The 24,345-nt window shown below is 36.2% G+C and overlaps 1 protein-coding gene across 1 annotated transcript; it reads left to right on the forward strand.

Moving 5' to 3' along the window:
- Window positions 1-173: 173 nt before the first annotated feature.
- On the forward strand, window positions 174-23,914 carry GABRA6 (gamma-aminobutyric acid type A receptor subunit alpha6; the record flags this gene model as incomplete). Its single annotated transcript, XM_082771267.1, has 10 exons — window positions 174-211; window positions 457-575; window positions 792-859; window positions 2,125-2,345; window positions 2,449-2,531; window positions 3,117-3,260; window positions 3,701-3,853; window positions 8,172-8,431; window positions 18,769-19,029; window positions 23,864-23,914. The coding sequence occupies 10 exons, from the start codon at window positions 174-176 to the stop codon at window positions 23,912-23,914; spliced, it is 1,398 nt and encodes a 465-aa protein (XP_082627393.1).
- Between the last annotated feature and the right edge of the window lie 431 nt (window positions 23,915-24,345).

Consider the following 24,345-nt stretch of genomic DNA (forward strand, 5'->3'; position numbering starts at 1 on the left):
CGCCGCCCCTCGCCCTCCCAGCCCGGGCTACGAGTGCCTGAGGGCCGAGGGGACGGGGCCAAGCCAGGCGGGCTCCCCGACGTCCTCACTCGTTGGCCGAGAGGATGAGCGCCGAAACTTGCTCCAGCTGACGGCTCTGAGGGCACCTGAGCGTCCCCGCGCAGCCCCGAGGCATGGCTTTGCTCATCGCTTGGCTCTGTGTGGTCGTGAGGTGAGCGAGCCCACTCCGACGGCCCCCAGAGCCTTCCCTCAGCCCCTCCACAGCCCGCGAGCCTTGCGGCGAGGTGGGACTGAGCCCCTTCTCCCCGTCTGCTCGCTTCTGGGGGCCGCTTCCTCTACGGCCGCGGGCTTGGCGGGAGGGCTGAGGTGACGGTGCGAGGAGGGACCGGCCGGGCTGAGGCGAGGCTGCCGGACTGAGGAGCGGGCGCTGACGGCGGGACTCGCCTCTCCTTGCAGCATGGAGAAGGCTCTGGGGGGCCAGGGCAACGCGGGGGACCTCTACTCGGAAAACATTACTCGGATCCTCGACAAGCTGTTGGACGGCTACGACAACAGGCTCCGGCCGGGATTTGGAGGTACAGGGGGGAAGCTCCCGTCACGTCAGGGAAGCTGCAAAGCCCTGGGGTGAATCGGGCAATGGGGGTCCCTCCGGAGCGGGAGGGGGCAGTGGGGCGCTGAAAACCCCGGGGCTGGCAACCAGCGTCCCTGCGCCGCCAGCCCCCAGCCCGCCGGCCCCCTCCAGAGGGACGGGACGGGCCACCCCCGAGCCCGCTCCTCTCCGTGTCCCACAGGCGCCGTGACAGAAGTCAAAACAGACATCTACGTGACCAGCTTCGGGCCGGTGTCCGACGTGGAGATGGTAAGGGCCCCCAACCGCTGCCCCTGCTCTCCTTTTCCCGGGATTCATTACGGTGGCATCTGAGCTGTCCGTCATTAGAGCAGATTACGAGGTTTAATCTTCTTGACAATCTCCGCGGCCCAGCAGAGCGGTTTGGCTGGAGCTGCATATAGCTATTTCCCCAGCGGAGTCACCCGGCACAGCCCCATGGCCCCAGGCCCGAGGCTGGACACAGAGGACACCACTGGCCTCCACTGAGGACACGGACAGAAGGTTAAAGATGCCTCTTTAACCTCACTAAGCATGGTGTAAGCATCTGTGACTTGACAGGGATTTGCAAGAAGGCTGTGTGGTAGGAGACAACCTACTACACAGCTGCAGGGAAGTGGTGCCATTTTCGAGGCAGCAGCTCATCATGCTGGGGACCCCAAATTCAGGTAGGTGCAGACTTGGGTGAGCTTCATCAATTACAGCAGCTGCAGCCCTCAGGGAAAGGTTAAGCCATCACTGTTCTCATCCTGGAAATGGACTTTTATCACTATTTTTGCCTTTTTACCCTTCCTCCAATACCTGCTCACCTCAGACTATATTCCAGCACGCTGGCAAGGAATAGCGCACCCCAAGGAACACCCAAAAGTTTTTCTACCTCTCTTCATCAGCCAGTCTACAAGAAGGCATAGAGACAGTATGCTTTCTTGCATGTCTGCCTCCTGACAAGGTTTAGCTCCATTTCCTAAGCAACTTCTGTAGAGAATTCCCTTCTGAAGGCTTACAACAACATTATTAAGAATCCTTAAGAAAAATAACTCATATTAACTTGACAACATAATCTTACTGTGATTAATGTATTTCACGTCGGTCCTTTCTTTATGACTGTGAAAAGTAAGCTTCAGAAGTGGCACTGTGTATAACTTTTTGTTCTTGGCAGCTAAATATTAATAGTTTGGTTTTGCACTTTGAAAGGATGTTAAAGTAGACATTTGTATTTCTCATTGGATTTCAGTCTTTTTGAATTAAATTAATTTCTGTGAGAGGACAATGAGACTTTTTTCCTTACATCAAAGTTACCTGTTCACTTGATAATTTGCAATTTAATTAATAAGAAAATATGATACATTTCTCGCAGACTCTTTTTTTGAACTATTTAATAGTAATAGGATTACGTGTCTAAGCAGTAAATTAAAAGACATTAACATATGTGTTATGGTCTTTCATGGAGTTACTTTAAATACAGCAGCTCAGGACTGCTGACCCTCATGCATAATTCACCTATTCATTTTCCATAGGAATACACAATGGATGTCTTCTTTCGTCAGACATGGACTGATGAGAGGTTGAAGTTTGGTGGACCAACTGAAATTTTGAGATTGAACAATCTAATGGTCAGTAAAATCTGGACACCAGACACATTTTTTAGAAATGGAAAAAAATCAATTGCTCATAATATGACAACTCCGAACAAACTTTTCAGAATTATGCAGAATGGAACTATTCTTTACACAATGAGGTGAGAGCTTATTCTCCTGATTTTGATTGACCTTCTTTATCATTCATTCAGTGTTGCTACATACCATTTATTTTTTACTGTCATCTACTTTAATGTTATCTAGACTAACCATTAATGCTGATTGTCCTATGCGGTTGGTGAACTTCCCAATGGATGGACATGCTTGTCCGCTGAAGTTTGGAAGCTGTAAGTTCTATATTTTTCAGTTTTGTATAGTAATACATTTAATTTCCATGTATGTGAGATCAGAAGCGAGATCCTAGGACACATCACTGAAACATTTTATTTATTTTTATTTTTTAGACTAGAATCTTACTTTTTCCTCTGAGGCTCAGACCATTGTTAGTCACGTGGATTAGTTCACTGAAGGATGGCTGTTAAAAGATATTCTGTTGTATATTCTAACAGATCTAGTAGTCAAATCTGGCCCTTTAAGAAGTCATAAAAGCTATGGTTCATTCCTTAAAGTCTAGTTTTACAAAATGAAGATATTTAGACAACCTGTGGTAATCAATGTATGTGTTTTATAACAAATCAAGAAGCAGAAGCTAGCACCTATCAATTCCGACCACAACCATTCCCTTATTACTCCTATTTTTTATTTTTATTTATTTATTTATTTATTGCATTTCATCATTAATGTGATTAGAGACTTACTGGAGCAGGATGCAAGTTTCTTTGGAGTTTTAGACCCAGAAGGGATCATATTACTTGTTTTTTCAATTGCTTATAAATCATGTAATTTATATGAGTAATTTTTCCCTGACTCAGATGCTTATCCAAAAAGTGAAATCATTTATACATGGAAAAAAGGACCCCTGCACTCAGTAGAAGTACCACAAGAGTCTTCCAGTCTCCTCCAGTATGACCTCATAGGACAAACTGTATCTAGTGAAACCATTAAATCTAACACAGGTAAGAAGTAGCCATATGGGAACTACTGACATTGTAATTTGTTTTCAAGATGTTTTACAGATTTCTTTTTTCGCTATGTAACTGCATTAGTATTACTGCCTTCTGTCATTTTTAAAACTAAAATCCTTGTAAAAAAATTAACTGTAGTTAATTTAACTCAATTAGTTAATTTAATTCAATTAACTGTAGTTAATTGAATGAAAGACTCCCATTCAATACATTTCCTTTAAGAATCCCCCCTGCCTCCCTATCCCAGTAAAAACAATACATAAAAATTAATATTCTTTTCCTCTGTTTCCAATAGGTCACTTCACCTTTTGTTAGTCTATTTTTTGTTATACACTAGGAGGCTTATTAGTGCTTGCCTAAGAGCATAGTATTTTGGGTTTAAGCCAATAATACAGTGCCAAAATAATGCTAAAGTACTTGTCTCCTAACAGGTGAATATGTAATCATGACAGTTTATTTCCACTTGCAAAGGAAGATGGGCTACTTCATGATACAGATATATACTCCTTGCATTATGACAGTCATTCTTTCTCAGGTGTCTTTCTGGATTAACAAGGAGTCTGTTCCAGCCAGAACAGTTTTTGGTATGCTGCATTAAGGTCTTTGACCAGTTCTGCATCACATATACCATTCGTTCATCATTTTCATTGCTTGTTTGTTTTAGGTGAATATTCACTTCAGCTGCTCTATTTCCATCTCCAAAGGAAAATAGGCTACTATCTCATTCAGACATACATTCCATGCATCATGACTGTAGTCCTGTCTCAAGTTGTGTTTTGGATCAACAAAGAATCTGTTCCAGCAAGAACTGTGGCTGGTATTCATGTTTTGTTCTTTTATCACTCACTTCATTCACTGTGTTGAATCCACTGTATTGAACAGCTAGACTAAACCAATGGGGATTAACTTCTAAATTGGGAAAGACAGAGAGTAGGTTTCAGCAAACAAAAGCAAATACTAAAAATTAAACCAATTTATTCTGTTGTGAAACTTACCTGTGTTAAAGCATTTTTTAGGAAAAAAAAAAAAAAGAATAAATAAATCACATGGGTTGGAACTCAGCTAGGTACCTAATTCATCTAGCACTCATTCCAGAGTGTTCTCTTTCTATTCCCTACAAAGGTTTTTAAACAACCAGCAAGGATTTTAGATGAAAGAAGTTAGGTGAGATGTATCGTCCCTAGCACAAGTTACAGTAATAATGCAGAATGCATGTCCGTATTGCATGGGCCCTTTTTTCTTTTTAGTGGTTTGAATTAATGCTCCCCCAAATGGGAGCTTCATCTCCTTAACTGTGTGCTCAGCTATTATTAAATCTGATTCCCACTACTCTGCCACCCCACCCGCTTCAATATCAATAATCTCTGAAACTACGCTTATTGTCAAGGGGTAAATTTTGACTGAATTTTTGTTTCTAGGGAAAAAATAATCATAAAAACACCAAGCAGAAATAATAAAACTTGTCAGAAATTTCTCATGAATCCACTATCCATACATATTTTGCAACCCTATCTTACTATTTTCTCATAACCCAATATTTCTGCACAACAAATTCCCTTTGCCAGACTTGTCTTCAACAGCAAATAGGCAGGTATAAATTGCCTAAGCATGAATGATGCAAGTCATATAATTCAAAATAAGCCTACAGTTGTAGTTAGCACGATACAGAATTTGTGGGCTTTGATTTCAGGCATGGAATGGTATTCAAAAAAGCACTGCAAACTTTTAGGAATCGTACATGAGCACAGCTTCCTCAGGTGTCTCTGAAGGAATATGAACATACATTTTTTTCCTTGAAATACCCATCAGGAGTTGGGATGCAGCTAGGTATCATTAGGCACTTGTATGTAATAGTTTCCAGCAATTCATATTTAACTGCTTAAAATACTAAAATACCAGGCAATAATTTCTCAAAGATGTTTATTGCAATTGAAGCATAAAATATGCATAGGAAGTTTGTATACCATACATTCTGGTCTATTTGGCATCCAATGCTAAATGTATCTGATAAATACTACCTGATTCAACTTTATATTGCATCTCTGGATTTTACATTCTTTACATGTGAGTAAAACATACTTGCTATCTAATGGGCAGCAGAGGTCAATTCTATACACTTGAAGCAATGTCCAAATAAGTCTGAAGATGATTCAGCAACAATTACATAAAGATCCCAAACCCTGAAATAATGACTTAGTCATATTGAAGAGGAAATATAGAATAAGGAATAGAAAATATTTTAAGAAAACTGTTAAATAGACACCTTTCTCAGTATTTTTGAAAATTAGTCATGTTGGCATTTTAAAAGAATATTTCAATCCATTCTTATTTCTCCCAAGAACAACATGGATTTATAATCCTTTCTAATTCAAAATCCCATGGATTCTAAATACCATCATCTAAGGAAAAAATTGATATTTGCTTGACTGTTAGGCACCAGCAACAAAGAAAAGGTTTAAAATGGAGAAGTAAGCATCCTTTCTGCATCATATTGCAAATACTTGAATTATAAAGATGTTTCAGTTTTGCTCCTATGTTTTAAGCCTTTAAGTGTGAGAATCATAGAGTTTTATATTTTTATAAAGCATGACATTCTCAAAAATTTGAGAGAAGATAAATTAATGGTAGAAAAGTAAGTGTGCACTAACTAATTTTTCAGAATAAATTCACCTAACTCTATTTACCTGCAAAGTGGATGCTAGTTATCTTTTGCAGGTAACATTACAATAAAATAAATTAATGTTAATAAACATCTGCTGTTTACAGACCTACAGACGAAATATAGGAGACAGAAATACTTGAAGAGACAAGACATTCTTGTGCTCTTTGTAGCTATGCCATTGGAAAGAACAGCAGATTGGCAATAAGAAATTCCTTACCTTACATGGAGCTTCTGTATGTAGACATGTGTATATGCATACATATTTTTTTTTTTTTTAGCATTTCATTATCAGAAATTACTTGGAATAAGAAACATGTTTATTAAAGCCAAGTTTTAAGTGTGCCCTATTAAGTATCAAATGCTTTGAACCCATATAACAATGGCTACTACTTTGCATTTTTGTGTCTTTATCTAATTTTTTTTAGTCCTGGCAAAGAGTTATCTGCTGTTTTGCAGAGACACACAGCTGGCTTTTACTGTTCTAGCAGATTACTCTGGAAATTTTAACTTATTATCTAGTCATTAAACTTTATTTATGAAGTGTCAGAGATGGATTTTGTATTTAAAAAAAAAGATAACATATTTCAGTATTTGCAATATGTAACAAATTTTTCAAAAATTACCAAGAAGTCTTCAAAGTGGAAAGAACATCAGTTACACACTTTACCAACTGTAATTTGGCATTCTGTTTGATAAAGTAGTTTTCCACAGTGCAGAGCATTTCATCAACTCCACATTGAGAGTGTTCTTATCTATATCTGTAATAGAATAGGAGTCCTACTCCTAAGTTTAAATTCCTTCTGCAGTAAGGTTTTGTACAGACACAGAATGCATCTTTCTTTATTACTAACTAGCACATGGGCAGATTCTAATCTAATCACATATCATATTGAAAAGTTCATTCTGGACATTTGAAATTGAAATTTTTATCAGTATTCTTGTACTTATATTATTAAATATGTCTGACAGATTTGGGAGAAGTAGAGATCCTACATATTTTTATACTATCTTCTATCTGCATTTCATTAAAACATGTTAAGTAATGACATTGGGACTTATTTAGCCTCAGACAGCTGGCAAGCTACATCATGTGAGAGAGCTGCAAAAAAATCCTGAAAATAATCAAGTCGTCCTGTCTTGATGATGCAGGATGCAATGACACTGCATCCTTTCTACTGAGCATCATTCACAGCATATTGATTCATCATCACAGCATGACATTATAACATCCTTTATTTTTCCCACCTCCCCTTTCCCAACTGCAGAAAAGAGCAGAAGAGGGTATTCTCCAGCTTACTGTCTTTAAATACCTGCAATTTTCAGATTCCAGCAGGCATAATTACAAGCAAACATGAGTCACAGAGCCTTATATGTTAATGGATAAGTTTGCTCTTGTACTTTTTGCTTGTATCAGGCAGCAGTGGGAAGTGTATTTCCCACATTGTTAATGATTTACATTACAAAAGAGAAATCATAAGGTCACAACAGACCTTAAAAATACTTTGCGGCCCATGAGCTATGTGACCAGATTTTTTGTGTATGAAAACACAAAAGGATCTCTAGAGAAGCACCTTTTCCATCCTTCCATATTTGTTACTATGGGAACTTTCAAATCAATATACTGTCAGTGAATCTTTAAAAATGTATTCAGAGATTAAAGATCACTGTATAGATGACCAAACTCTTATTACTAGAAATATTTGGATCATAGCTTACCACTGACTTCAGTGCAAAATTCTGATGTATCTAGTGAGGGTTCTGGAAGCCATGATCTGTCTTGTCCAACAATAGGAGAAATAGCGGATCATAACACTTAGGAAATCATGGTAAACTAATTTAGATTTTTTGCCAAGCATTCCACTTAGCAACCTCTCAAATAAAGTGTCTTTCAGAGCCTGATCTTGATTCTTGTTATACCCATGTCTTACCACAATTCTAAGAAGCTGTACCCTGTAGCACGAGGTTATCTTAACTTTGAATCTGCTTGGTCTATTAAGGAAGTTTATTCAGAGCTTTTAGATACTCAAGCCACTATACATGAATTACTTATGATAACAAAATACTTAGAATTCCTGTTAGTTATTTGACAGCTAAAACCTCTTTGGTTTTATATTTTGTATTTAAACAGATACGCACGCATATATATATACACACATATGTATATATGTAGAGGCATTTAAATCTACATCTAGAATTTAGCAAAATTCTAATGCCCCCTTTTCCTTTCTCTTATTTTCAAGGAATTACTACAGTTCTAACAATGACCACTTTAAGCATCAGTGCACGCCATTCTTTGCCCAAGGTGTCCTATGCTACTGCCATGGATTGGTTCATAGCTGTGTGCTTTGCATTTGTCTTCTCTGCACTTATTGAGTTTGCAGCTGTCAACTACTTTACCAATCTTCAGACTCAGAGAGCAATGAGGAAGGCAGCAAGGGCAGCAGCACTGGCAGCAGCACTATCAGCAGCAACTGTACCGGCAGAGGACGAGATTGTCTCGGTAATTGCTTGCTTTTCTGATAATAAGTATCATATAGGAAGAGCAGCTGAGTAGTGAAATGTGAAATATTAAAGTGATCTTAACCTGAAAGAGGTTATGCATTTGGATCATATCTATTTATCAAGACATTGCTCTTATTGCAGAAAATGAAAGATGTCATTTATTCATAATGTTTATTTTGATTTGTTACATAAGTTACTACAGAGATGTTTATGTGATAAGATATTTAAGGTAATACATTAGACTGTTACCCATGATACTTTATTATGCTGGATGCTGGAGGCATTGTGTTCAGGCAGCTGTGTTGTTCTCTGAGTGAGTCTGTAGAATTTGTAAGACACTGTACAGTGCAACGAACATGTGCATTGGCCAGATGATTATGGGATCACTGTAGCATACTGGCACATACCATAAGTGGGTCATCTGGAAGAAGAGGAATTAGCCTTTACATAAACTTGGCATCTGTTACTTTCATAAAGTCTGCTTTGGTGGAAGCTTGGGGAAAATAAAAAGCATAAACATAAAGATTTATGTAAGGATAGATTTCACTCCATGTGACAAAAAAGAAGGCTGTCTAATACCAAAAATCTTATATTGGAATTGCTTGTAAATATTGTTCCTTACATCTTGGGCTAAGTAATTAAAGCTGTTTCACAACATATGTTAATATATTTATCAGCATAGCCCTCCCGTTTTCAGAATCAGTTTTACTATCACCACATTTCCCATTCTGAGTGGAGTAACAGCATTTGAATGACCTGCAAAACCATTGAGTCTGTAGTTGAATAGGAAAGTCAACTTAAAAGCTACTGAACAATAGGGCAACACCTTACCCATCATATGGTCATTTTTTTTTCATTTTTGCTTGTAAATAACAGCTAGACTTGTAACATTTTGGTACATGCAAACTGTTGTAATTAATAAGTTCCATATAATACTGCATCCAAAGCTACAAAGATTCTTGCTAGTAGTCTTTATAGGAACTCATCAGCTAATCTTCCTCAATTTGACTGGGAAGCATTGGGCTTGTAAACTATATTGCATTTTACTTTTTTTTTTTTTAATTTATTTATATTGAAAAAAGTATTCAAAAACACTGTCAGACTTAATAAGAAAGCAAACATGCATTTTATTTCACTAAACATGTTAATGATAGAAGAATTAAATCTTTATAAATTTTAACTGAAAACCACAGATTATTTCTTTTAAATCCCAGTTGTATAAAGAAAACACAAATGAGAGATCAAAAAAACTTTTATGATTATATTTAAACCTTACAAAAAACAATAAGAGAAAGAGAATATGTATTTGCTAGTATTTAGAACATGCTTTCCCGCCCCCCAAATATCATATTTGAGAACTACTTTGGACTGAGTGAGCAGAATTCTGTAACAGTATAATAATGCAAAATGAGAAGAATAATGTTAAAACTGAAGGAAGTTTAAAATGTACTAAAGCTGCAGTTTTACTCTGTTTGACTTTTTTTTTTGAGGACAAGCTATCAGAAAAGTGCCTAGAGAGATCACTTAGCCTTTTGTAGCATGAGGAAAATACTGCTGGAACAATCTATGCACTACACACTTTCTAGTTCAAGTTTGAGTTAATCACAGTGAGGTTTCCAAGAAGGGGGAAAAAAAAATCATATATTGATGTCTGTGATGAGTGATATGAAAACTTGATTTGGGCTACTCTGCACATGCTACTGGTGGTGAATTCAGAGCAGACACTAGAAATCCTTCCCCAAGTCCCCAGAATCTCTAGAGGACAACTATTTCAAAATACATGTGGCTCTCTACATATGCCCAGATATACCAGAGTATTGGAGTATTATTTTATTATAATTATTGGAACATACATATTGGTATTGGTATAACATTGATATTATTGGAATACACAGGAGTATTCCTGATGACTGTAGCTGCTTCACTACTAGAGGGTGAGATTTGGGTGTTCTCTATATCACTGAAGACCAAGCTAATCAGAAATTTAAAAATTACTATTGAAACAGAAAATAAAAGGAAAAACAAAAAACAAACAAACAAAAAGAAACAACACACATTAAGACCTCAAGTTTCCTTATCAAGGGCCTCACCCACAAACAAGCACAGAACCAAATTCAAGACACAGTTTAGTTTTTCCAAACAAAAATCAAGCATTAAGAACATCTGGTAAGCACACTAAAACCATTTCCTCAATATATATATATATATACACACACACACACATATATACAACTAGTTAATAACATAGAAATTTAGAAAATAAGTAAAGACACATCAAAGTCCTAAGGTAAACTCAGTCTCTAAAGCAGTCTATAGCATCCAAAAAATGCTATAATCCTACTCTTCCTCAGAGCTCTTGTAATCTAAAATAGTAATTTTCAAGCCTGTAAGTCCATCATGTTTTCCTCGATGGAACAGTTCTTTCCGAGAACCCCACACTTCAGTAAAAGAAAAATCAGTGAGATCACAAAAATGGTGGGTACCTACCACTGAAGGAAAGAAGATGCCGTCAAAATGGCTTCTGGAGGAATGTAGTTAGCTAACCCTACTGGATATCAAAGGTCCCATTCCACAAAGGCATCCTGGGAAAAAGGACTAATTACAAGATAACAAGCTTCAAAAGGCTTTTTTGTTTATTTGTTTCCTTTTATTTCTTTCTTTTTATTTTTTTCTTGTGGCAGAAGCATGGGGGGAAAATTTCATGTTGTCATATAAATGGATATATGATGCAGTCAGTAATATAATTTCAGCTGAAACAAATTTGAACTAGATCACTTCAGTGCTAACAATGTAGTTAGTACAGGCTGATCTGAGTATATGACTATTTCCTCAGCATTACCATCCTCTACTGAACTCTGTGCTTCTATAGTTACATTACTGATCTTAGAGAAGTTTGTTTAAGTATGGCACAAAACATAATTTTCAGTTTTTTTCTTACCGTAGATATCTGAGGTCCTGAATTCTTCCTTGTCGTTCCCTTCTGCTTGCTACCCCAAATCTTCACCTCTAAATTCTTTTACCACTTTTCCTTCTACAAGGTCCAGTTCTTATTCTTTACTCTTTAGATAATTTGTCTTACTTCTTCTGCTCCTCTTTTTGACTCTTACCTTTCTGCCTTCTTCTAATTCACTAGAAAAAAAATCTATTTTGAATCTGTCATATATATTTAAAATGATTTTAACTAATTGTCTGTTCCATGTGATATATATGTATGTGTTAAAATCTTTTCCTTCTCTCCTGCTTTGGTACTTTGTTTTTCCTAATCTGTGGTGTACTTATTTATTTGTCCTGTTAGACAGGGTAGTAAAGTTTTTCATCCCCTTGTAACGTTAGCATTTTTATTTGCCTGTAATTTTTAAATGTGTGGAAGTTGTCAGAATTTTAGTTATACGGAGGGGTAGATACAGGATGAAGAATAATGCACAATGTGTTAAAATGTTTACTGTCTTCTGTATTTATAGAAGTCAGTATTTTTACACTGAGAAATTTTCAAAGAATTGAAAGGTTTGGGGAGTCCAAATGTAAACATAAAAGTGAAAAAGTGAGATGTTCTTACTGCAAAACTGTCATAGCTGTACAACTGCCTATGCAGCTCTTTAACCCACAGCAGCAGTAGAATTAACAAATAGACTGTATATTTTTTACGTTATATTATCTTAAATTGCCTGATGAATTTTGCCTGAAAGAACATTGTGGTGAGAATATCCTTACCCTGTATGAACTAGTACTTTTTGTATGACAGGAGACCTGTTCTACTGTGTTAGGTAAGACAAGCCCAAGGAGATAGCTTCAATACAAATGAAAATAAGGAGCTATAAAAGTCAGGTAGAAGCTTTTGCTGCTTTCACTGAGGACCTGAACTCATGAAGACAAAAGTATTTATGGAATTCCCTCCTCTCGCCTCCCCTCCCCTCCCCTTTTAAATTAACTATATTTCCTGCAAAATAGTATTTATTTTTAAAAAGACTCCTTCCCAATTGAATCTAGTTAACTTTTTTCAAAATTGTGCTTTATTCAAATGAACAACACTTTTTCTCTCAGGTTTTTATTATATCTCCCCCAAAACAATACATTCAGAAAAGAAAGATGGCATAAAACCACATTCTTTATTATATTAATGAAAATATGAGAAACTCTGTTGAAGTTACTGGAATTCACTAGATTCAGTAAGAGATGCAATGGTCCGAGTATGTGCTCTGTTTACTGATGACAGCCCAGCATGCCTGTTTTGGTTCCAGGCAAGCAACTCTATTTACCTCAGTTAACTGAAGGCAGAGTTTGGCTTGCTCTCTCTGTCAGCTGTAGGCAATCCCTGTATGAAATACAAAACTATGGGTGTTCCACTCCACAACATGATGGCAACAAGCTGGGCAGTCATCTGGACCCTGACAGAAGCCTGTTTTTATTCATATGGTGACAAGCTTATTATAGCATGTCAAAAACAAACACCTAGTGTATGTTTGTGTATGTGTATATATATATTACACACACACACACACGTATTTATGTAAATATATAGTTCATTGTGGCAGTTAGTGTTTTAATCCATTTCAAATGTATTGTTCTTATATCATATTGTTTCATCATTATGGCTTTTTTACCCCATTTCTAGAAGTTGTGGGGGAAGAGGCGTTGGTGATACTGTTTGGAGTGCATCATTTTAAGTAATGCTCTACAAGATGGTCAGGGAGTACCCAGCAGAGGACAGGGAGTACACACTATGAATGAAAAGAAACCCTTTACGTGTGGAAGACTACATGTAACAGACAAAAGATTATTATATGGTGGTTGGTTGATTACATTTGTTGTCTTAAAGACCTGTTGTTTTAACAGAAAGCAACACAGAACAGTGAAATACTGCTGGGGGAGCTTCCCTGTCCCAACAAAGTGCTCTGTACCTGTTTTCAAAATAACATGACTTGAGCAAAAGAGGATTCTCATTCTTTTTAACAACCCTGCCCAACTGCAGAGCAGCCATATGTCACTTCTCAATAGAGGATTTAGTTTTCTATAATTACGTCAGAATATATTGAGGATGTTTAATGAGTATCATAGTATAGCTGAAAGGAGAGCACTTCTATTTGGATTATCAACAACCCTTTATGAGGTCATGCTAGAAAAGCTATGTGCAATAAAGCCTTGACTGAGAATGCAGCACTTTCCATCAAATCAGAGAGACCTTCCTGCTTCTCCACAATTGCATGGTATCAAATAGACTATTAAAAGCAAACAACAACTTTCAATTCTATTGACTTTTTGTCATCCCAACAAGGAAAGTAGATGTTCATTATTAGGCTCTGCCAGAGTTAAATATTTATCTGTTTGACAACGCAAATGCAGAGCAGCAAGGAAGGTTTAGAAAGAAAAGAGAAATAAAAGAGAAATGAGGGGAGGAGAGGGGAGAGGTGGGGAGGGGAGGAAAGATTTCCCTGGCTTTAGACATTTTTGCTAAATATTGAAGTCTAATCCTTTTCTTTTGTGGGGGGAAGTAAAAACAAAGTCAGTCAAATAATGGAAATATGAAAAATACAAGCTCTGTAGTACTGTTTGTACTACAAACAGGCAGAATTTTGATTCCTTATCTCCTACTCCCAACTCAGACTCCCACCAAGTATCAGGACAGACACTGGCTAAGTTTAAAAGCCCAAAGTCGACTTCGCTTAAATTTAACATACACAAATATATCTTTTGACAGAGGCTCTGTGATAATTATATGAGTTTTCTGACATGGTACATCTCAATTTTAGGGAGAAACTCTGCTATGGTATATTCATATTGAAAAGAATAACAAATTATCAGTCTCCCCTACCCATGTTCACCTGAAGGTTAGGCTATAATTTCAGAGAGATGAGTTTCAGTCTGTGAAGGTTAAGAAAAATTTTGAATATGACTTTTCCATGCTCCAGTTAATTGATTTAACCCTTTTACTAGGGTAAAGCAGAAATAAAATAATTTTGTAGTAATTACTAATAATATGCCTAGGAAAGAAAATTTAGAATGCCTAAAGAAATGCCCAAAGCTAGGAACTATTAATGACATCTAAACTAAATTCAGCTGTTAATTATGCAGAACATTGTTTACAAATGTTTATAATTCACATTTTTTTTTTTAATCAGACCCCACAAGAGATATGCAAAGGAATCTCAGGATATAACATATCACTGGCATTAGATGGAGATTTAAACTGCACAAGACAGTAAAGATTGAGGTACCTTAGTACATGCCCAAGATCTTACACAATGTGGTGAATTTCTCTGCTGCAAGGTGCTGTATATAGATCAATAGCTAACCAGAGGTCTTACAAATCACACTGATGTATGCAGAGCAAAGTCTAAGAAGGATTTAAATACCTAAACTATGCTTAGCTCCCTTTTTGGGAGCTAGGTTACCAGCATGTGATTTTATGTAGGTAATATGAATGTTTTTATTGAATAATCTACTACTGTATCTACAAATTAGATGGGCAGGGAAAAAGAATGTTATGTGTTCAATTTAGTATTCTGCTTTGTACAAAGATGGAATTTTGGTCCTAGCTATTTGTTTGTTTCTGTTTTCTTTTGTGATATCAAAATTTAATTGTCTCAATCTAATACTTTTTTAAAGGAGAGATAATATTTTTTTTGGTCTAAACTTTTAGAATTTATTCTCAAAAACCTCTCTGTACTGCATGGTGCTCACAGCAATAAGGGACATAAGTGACTAAGAGAGAGAGGTAAGGGCATGCATTTGTTTAAAATTAGCCAGTATCTGAATGCATACATAAGATACTCATTTTACTGCTAGGTCATAAGCTAAACTCATAGCAAGAATACACATCTGCAGTATAAAGGAAAACAGAACTGTAGAGAATTTTATATATATTTCAGAAATCTCTTGAGTGCATTCATCACAATTAGCATCTATAGAAAACAGAAAAAGGAGACGAAGAATTCCGTTTACCCCAAAATTATATATGCTATATTTTGTATATCTGGAAGCAGAGTGACTTACTGAGAGCCTCCTGAGATGTTTTGAGCATAAACAAATTCTAGTGATATTGATGAGAGTTTTGAGAGATCATCAGTACCTTTACAGACAAGACTACTTTGTGAGCTTCCTAGGGGATCAGGTAGCTGAGCTGCAAAACCTTAACAGAATTCAGACTGTACCTTCCTAGCCCATATACGTGCCAATCTCTTGTCTAGTCCAGTTTTATGGCACCTCACATTACGCAGTGATCTTGCAAGCTGTTCTGCGTCACTAGGCAGCCATACGTCGTGACAAGTTAAATGGCCTAATGGGACTAGCAGTCTCTAGGAGTGCAAAAGTACTCTTCTGAAGCGGGTTCAGTAACTTATCATAATGTATTATTTCATTATGACCCAATGTGCTATGTCATGATTCTTGCTGTTGCTTTTGCTATTTGTAAAACAGTCTTCATTGTTTTACACTGTTTGGCTATGTGAATGGTGAAAAATCGGAACTGAAATAGGCTAATCATTCCTGTTTTATAAGTTTTGTGTTTTGCCAAAACTTCATGTCATTGTAGGTAGAAATCTTTGTCAAAAGGAGGGGTTAAATCTAAATATGATAAAAAAAAAATTGCTGTAGCTGCTGTTCAGAACTCAGATCTTTTAAGAATAGTTTCAAAAGAATGATCTCTTCCTGCTGTTTCTTCCTCTTGGTTTAATAGTAAATTCTAATGAAAAGTATGGGTTGTTGTCCTGCGGCAGCAAGTCTGGTTTACTGTCAGCTGCCAAATTGAGAAACAACTTCATTACACATCCAAAATAAATTTAGGCTTCTGTATCTTGGGTAGCATAGTGGTAGACAAAAATATATTCTTGACCCTGACTTTCTGGATTGGCCCTCGAATGTATTAGTGTAAGAAGTTATTTAGGGACTTCCTTAAAGATTTATATAAGCACCTGAATAGCATAACACAAAAACTGTGGCATTCCTGAAAGAGCAAAATGCACTGATCCTTCCCAAATATTGAAACAGGCTATTTTAGGTAATAATTAATATCACTCCATTTATAGAAATGGATCCAAATTGGCCCCATAGCATGCATGTAAGCAAGTTAGTCAGTGTCTTCCCCAAATCTGAGGATACACGCTGACTCCAGATTTTCCTGTCTCTGACTCTTTTCCTGAAAACTCTATCTCAGTTCCTGAAGTCACATCAAGATCATCCTCCTTCTACAGCAACACATAAGATTTAATAAATGTTATAAATAAAATTTAAACCAGGATTACCCTTTTCCAAGTGCCCGTGTGGATGATCACAATGATTTTAGTACTTCTGCATTCTAAAATATGTCCACTATTCAACATAATCCACTGACCCTATGCTACATCTGCTATGCCTACAATTTTTTTAACTCTACCTCAGAACAATAACTTCTAATTCATGCTTGAGTGATCCAGAGCAGAATTTGACCCTCTTTGTATCACAATACATGTATTGCGGATAAGAAGGTCTAAGTTTCACTTCAGCAACTATGTTTTTAGCAACCACTCATTCTCCACAAAAGGTCGAGCTATCTTGCAAGCAAAAAACAAGCTACGTTACAACTCTGACAATTGAGTTCAAAGCAGGGCATACAAGCAAAATAGAATAGCTACTTGACAGAAAAACAGTGGCCTAGGCTCTGACAGTAAGTCTACTTAAAATGTGGGATTACTATTATGATTAATGCAAGTGGACATGGATAACCCTCTTTCTGTTTCTGTGACACATTTGTAGATCATCCTCCATTTAAATCTGTCTGTTGCTTGCTGTGTAACTGGAAAATATGAAAACAAATAACTGCTTTCTAGATAGGTATAGCTCCAGAATATGAATGCCCTTTGATACCCATTCAAAACATGATAGTGATCATTTAATTGCTATCAGAGTGGAAGTTGGGGGGTTATAACAAGTGGTAGGTATGATAGGATATGGAAGAAAAAAAAAAAAAAGAAAAAAGAGTATAATAGTTGAAAAACATATGTACAAAAAGAGCCTTTTACGTAGACTAAATTCAGCTGTGAGGAATCCATTCTCCCTAATTTCTTCTGGATACCAGTCCTTTCATCCATGAGCAGAACTTAGCATTTTAGTGTAGTAATGTAACCTCTTCTCATACTTTGGCAGTAATATTGCTAAAAGGATAATTCCTGTTAAAATTATATTTGAAATCATACATAAGATACCAGCTGTGCTAGGCTGGTCTTTTATCTAGAAATTTTGGCCCAGATACACGTATAGGCAATGTACTGCAATAAATGTTTCTTTTCCTTGTAATGATGCAATCATTTATCTGACTAAAGCCTGTTTCCATGCATAGAAATCCTGCAGGATAAATCTCAAAAATGCTGACAGAGGGCTCCATATAGGTGAATGATTGCCATTAAATCACTCCCAAAGAATGACTTTAGAAACATCACATCTAGCAGAATTTTGCTGCCTCAAAACCATTTGAATGTTACTATTCCACTTAAAATATATATATATAAATATACTGTGTATTGTAAATTATTTGCGTCACCTAACATTTCCCTCATCAGCTTCATTCATTCAGTCATCTACTTCTGCTGACCAAAAATTCTGCTTATTCAAAGCCAAGAATAGCTGTTTATGTTGTACAATGGTTACATCAGTAATCTGGGAATAATCCTTGTAATTTTTTATTAATGAAGCTTTAGACATAAACTCAGCCAAAATGTTGGATGTTCCATTGCCTGGTGGCATCTAAAGGTATTTATACTGCTCCCTATTTTTAGAAAACTTGAGTACTTCATATCAAAACAATAAACAGCACCATGACACTCTAGGCATTCTTCTCTATTTTCTTAGCTATCAGTAAAATCTTATGGCTGCTGCCATGCATTCACATTACTAATAGTCATGCTGGGTGGTGGCAGCAGCAGCAGGAATTGCTAGCAAGGTCTCTGAACTTCTATGTCCTCCCATTTGATATGATAAGTGTTTACATGTTTGGAGCTGATTTCATATCTACAAAAGCTTCAGTCACACAAATATACTAAAATTTAGGTACACCATTATCATCTTTTCCTTACAGCTCCTCCTCTTTTATTTCTTTCTCTCGTTGTTCCTGTTAATTAACATGTTAGCGATACAGAGAGCATATGGTCTTTTATCTTTTTACAGTAAAGCCACAAATGTACCTCTGTAGATTAGTATTGTTTTGTGGTTTCCTAAGGTTGTTCTAGAGCAGAGCAATAAAAAAATAACAAATCAGAAAGTTGTGTAAAATGATGGAGAGAAATGTAATGATCACATGACCTAAGACTCTTGTAGCCATAAATCAACCTTTTTTTTTTTCTTTTTTTTTTCTTTTTTCCTCCACAGCATTCTGACTCCAACTGTAACCTGAAGAAGAGAGCAAACTCTGTAGCGTCTCAGGCAGATCAATCTCCTGAAGCCAGCATAATATCAAATAGTGCATCCCAATATCAACCAGTGTCTGTTCCTCCACCAGCCACCCCAGCACCACCACCTATTGGAGGCACAAGTAAAATAGACCAGTATTCTAGGATCCTCTTCCCAGTGGCATTTGCAGGATTCAACCTGGTATACTGGGTTGTTTACCTTTCAAAAGACACTATGGAAGTGAGTAGTAGAATTTCAGAATACTTGCTTGTAATATGTACCATGCTTAGTTAGCCAATACTATTTGAACTGTTCATTTGCTTTGGCAACTGCAGTTAATCAGTTCTGTCTGAGGAAAGTTTACTGATCTAAAAATCAGCTGTCACTTACAATAACAGTGGCACTCGGTAAACTGTAGAAAGGCTATTTGAAGGTGAGAAATGTAAACACTTACTTCTTTACTATGTTACACTGAGCAGAACATAGGAAATTGTGTAAGACAACATATGACACCATTCTCAGCAAACATACCAATCTTAAATCTTCCAATTCTTCATCTTCCTGTCATCAGCAAGGAATGGTAAAGTTATCTGTTAAATTATCTGTTGCAGCAGTACAATAAAGGAGATAAGAACATTAATATCTGCTAATATTTTCTCAATGACACAATAACAGTCTACTAAAATAAGTCATTTATTCTAAATATGTATCTACAGCATGAGAAACTATTGACAATTACAGCATACATTGTAAATTGAGAGTCCCTGTTTTTATACATTTTAATGCTGATTTTCCATGTTTCTTCATAAAATGGAACTACTTTATTCTGATAAAGTTGCTAAATTCTTTGCTTGTTTGAATCAGGCTAAGAGTTACTGTGCCTTTAGATGTCCATGAAGTGCAGAAGAGATGTGTACCCTGCAAACTGAGCGTGCCTAGAATAATCAGTCAGTGATTAGCTTATCACTTTCAAACAGTTATTAAAATTTAGTCTTTAATGCTTTAATTCTCTGATTTTCCTTTTTGTCGAAATACAGTTAATGGTGCCCTTTCTCCTTGGTAAAAAAAAAAAAAATCATTTGCCTTGTTGCCACAGAGTTTTTGAATCTCACTGTACATTGCAGTCAATATGTTTGGTCAATTTAGTTTTATTTAGGACAGCTACAGATATAATGATATTATTTAGACAGTTCTGAATGCACAGAGTCCCTATATCAATAACAAAATAGGCTGGAAATCTGATCAGAGTGGTGTGCAAATTCTGCCTTTATTTCCCAGATTAGAGGTAAAGAAGGCCAAGGGAAATCTCTTGGAGAGTCAGGAGATATGCAGTTCAAACTAACAAGACAGTGCTGATCAGCTGACTGGTGGCATCTTGCCTCTACTTGAAGCAGAGGCTAGTAGCCTCTAATTTTGCTGATTTTTTGCTACTAGTATGATCTGGAAAATGCTGTCTCTCAAAGAGAGAGTGTGTTGCCAAGCAGCTTATATGAAATCAGAAGGGCAGGAAGATAGGAGGCACTACCTCTTGCAAATGTTCTGCAGATGTCTCTCTCAAGAGGTCACAGCTGCTAACGCCTGGCCACTCAAAATCTGCCCAATGCTAAGTTTAGCATTTGTGCCAGAGATACTGATCCCTCTATTAAAATATTGACTATGTCTGCACATTACTTATCTCAATCAGAGAAGGGAAGTATCAAAAAAGCTCATGTATAATCATTACAGTTTCTGTTTAGAGGCCAGTTTCTCAGCCTGCGTAGCTTGCCATAATTCCAGTTCTTTCCTTCAACCATTCTCATTTTGGATAGAGAAATATTTGGAACATTTTACCTTCATAGTGATGAAATATTTACCTAAACCTTGTATATTAATAGTTATAGTAGAACTAGGTTTTAAAAATACTTCTAAGAAATAGGACATAGTGCTGACTGTAAATACTTTTAAAATTCCCTTTTTGTAAGTTCACAAACCTGTTCACAAGTGCAGCAATTATTATAGAATGCAAAAAATCCACCATCAAGATTTATAGAACAGAACAGTTTTAACAGCTGGGATGTTTCAAATGACAAAGAATATAAACAGTTATGTAAAGTGTTGCTCAAGCTTTTCTTCATAAATTACATTCTCCTGTTCATGTGCTCAGTTGTAACTAATGATTGTGATGCACGTTGGTAGATTTCTAATTCAATATGTTTTATCCTTGAAAGTTGTTACTTTCAAGGAAAATAAGGATTGTTTTTGCTTTTAAAAATGTATTTAAAAATAGGTAAGCTTTTCCATTCAAGCAGAAGTGATACAAAAGTTAGGTGAGCAAAGCTTGGCATTCTTAAAGGCCACTTTAGCTCAAGTCAGCCTCAAGCCCAATAGATTATATATTGATTCAGTATTATCCAGTTATGGAATCTGACTCTTCAAAAAGAGTACATTTTGTGTGGTATTTCAAATATATTAGCTGTTTTTGAGTTCATTTGGCTTATGTTTAAAAAAGTGGAAAAAATACATAATCAGCTCACTGAAACAACCAAATTTCCTGTGCAGAAATTTCCTGTCACTTCCTTCCAGCCTGTCACTGTGGAGATTCCTAAGCTGAATAACTCTCTAGTGTCTTTGGGCAATGCATATAGAACAAATCAAAGAGCTTTACATTAATCTGTTTTGTGCTGTCTGTGAAAGCAGGCTGTTAGAACTGGAGTGAAAGTTAATGTTTAACTCCTATCACTATCTTCTGGCCAGACTCTTTCTTAGACTTCAAAGAAGTGCAAAAATCTTTTTTTTTTTTTTTTTTTTTTAACTACTTGTTCAGAATTCAGACCATCAGCTTTACTAATGTAAAGACACAGTTGCATGAGATTAAGAGCTGTCCTCTGAGCTTTTTGGTAATATTTTTGTGCACTGGTAATGAATTTTCTTATAGCTCAAGTAACAGTCCACATTACAGAAATGAAGTCATTCCTGTGTATTTACCTAATATTTCTAAGACACTGTGGGGTTTGAGTATTTTTTAAAATACTCCTTGGAGTACCTCCCACTCACCCTCCCTCTTACTCATTGTCTCATTGGATGACTTTAGATCAATTACCCTTTCTCATACTGTACATGTAATCTAAAAGTATGTTAATTACACAGCACTTTTAGGATTTGGAAGTTTGTATACTAAAGAAGGTGTTTCTAATAAAAGCAGACAGGATTGAGAAGATAACAAGATAACTTATGCTGAACTCTGTTTGTTTTTCCACACATACAATGAACCAAATGTAGCTCAGCCAGGAAGCTTAGCAGCAAATTTCCATTATACAATTAATCCTTTATTATATTTTTTAAACAAAATATCAGCATTCTCTAGAATGGATGGAAAAAAAAAATCTGTATTGAAACTAAGCACTTTAACTGAATGCTTTTTAATACATGGAAGGAGATGAAGTCTTCTTCTGGCCTTGATATCTAATTAAACAGTTCTGTTCTCTAATGGAATGGGTGGGTAAGCATTCTTATTCAGTAAGACATCCACTGTGCAATTTGATCCATAAATGATGTTTCAACACAAAAACTGTTTTGCACTGTGGAGTAGCAGTAATATTGCAGCAAAACAGTTATATTGGTAAAAATATTGGAATGAAGACAACAGTTCTTTGCCTGCATTTTGCTAGACAGCACGTTGTTAGAACCTCATATAAACAAAAGACAACACATAAGTGGAGGAAAGAAAGTACTTGCAAGTATTTATATGAAAGAATCCTTAGCAGAAATAACAGATGAAAAGTTTTAGACCAAATATAATGCTGATACTTGTATGATAAGCCCTCCTCTCTCAAAAGGTTTTATAACTGAAATGTTAACAGATGTTTAGCTATGGCAGCATGACCGTGCCATTTATTATATGAAAAATTAAGGCATTAAAATTACACTAAGAGGATTTACAATCTACATACACAAGGTCTGTTTGTAATTAATTTAGATGGAATATGTGAGGATGTGACATCCCCATGATTTATACATGGAGAATGGAATAGGAGTATTCTGATGTTGTATGTTCTTCTGTAAAGCACACTAATATCTGCTATCCACAGAAAGCTCTACACAAAAAAAAACTATATACACATGTCCAGATTAGCCAAACATAGAAGTTCTTGAAGGGAGAAAAAAGCAACCTGACAATTGAGGAAAAAAAAAAAGTTCCTCTTTTTTTGTCATACTTTTTTTTTTTTTTTTTTTTCATTCTTAAATATGCTAAGTCCTTGAGCTGAACACTAATTTATAATAGTGACTTTGATAAGTGAATTGCATGCTTGGTTTATTTAAAAAAAATAAAAAATAAAAAAATGTGCTTGATTTAGAATGTAAGAAATGCCCTTTTAACAACAAGGGTATAAGAACTTAGTTTATGTTTCTCATGTCATTCATAATGCATATGCTGTTCTCACATTTTCTTACACATATCCTCTCTAAAGTAACCTGCCTCAATATTTTATATGTATCATACTATATTACAGTTTTTAATGTAATAAAACACAGAATGAGGTCTGTGGAGTGATTTAAGCTCATGAAGACTATGGTAAATTTTTGATGATGAACTGCAGAAAAACAAGCAGAAGGGGCAGGTTTTATGTTTGGGGGTGGAAGGTAAAATGTAATTGAATGTGGTAAATGTGCTAACTCCTAGGTATTATTGGAATACATAGAACATAGCATGATGGCAGAAAAGGAGTTACATATCAGGCTGAAAGAGAAGATGAGAAGCCAATGATGTATGGGGTCAACTAAGAGCAGAGAAAGAAAAACTGGAAAAGTATTTGCTTTAGATTGTTGATACTCATAAAGCTTACAGTGTGTATTGTGCATCATGCTTCAGTTTAACACTGGAAAAATAATGTTCAGGAGAAAATAGTCATTGCTGCATGTACTTACAGTTGAGCTTTGGAGATCAGGTAACGAATATCAAATTCTGAGAAGGTTCTCCTTTGGACTGCAGTTCTATTCTAAGCCTGTTGAGACAGCTAGAAATCAAGTGATTGTGTTGGTTAACTACACAGTTGACAATCCATAGCTTAAACTTCTCTCTTAACTTTTCTTCCAGTTTTTTGAACCTACTGCAATGCATCTTCGAAATGACTATCAGTCCAACTAAGGAACAGATCAAGGTTTCAAAAAAATCACCAAAGGTCTCGTAGGGTTGAAGTAACTTCAAAGGAATTGTCTATCCACATGTATTCTCAATGTTCAAACACAGAATATTTCTATTGGACATCACTTGGAAACAAACTCTGGACGAATCAAAAAAAAATAGAAACTGCACAGTGTTCTAAAAATACTTTCTTACAAATTCTTACTGTGATTCTGCTATAAAAGTTCTTGTTAAATTATTTTGTCCAACAGTCAAAGAAAAGAATGTGTATTTGTTCTAGTTCTGTAACAAAGAATTGAATGTTTACATTGGTATAAAAATCAGTAATGGGATTATTTCTCTTAGATGCAACGAAGGATTACTAAAGGAAGCCAGATTCTGAAGCGGTATAAATTAGCACTGAAGTGCTAGGAGATGCACTGATTTGCATCAGG

Source organism: Aythya marila (assembly GCF_965140915.1).
Source record: "Aythya marila genome assembly, chromosome: 14".
NCBI lineage: Eukaryota > Metazoa > Chordata > Aves > Anseriformes > Anatidae > Aythya > Aythya marila.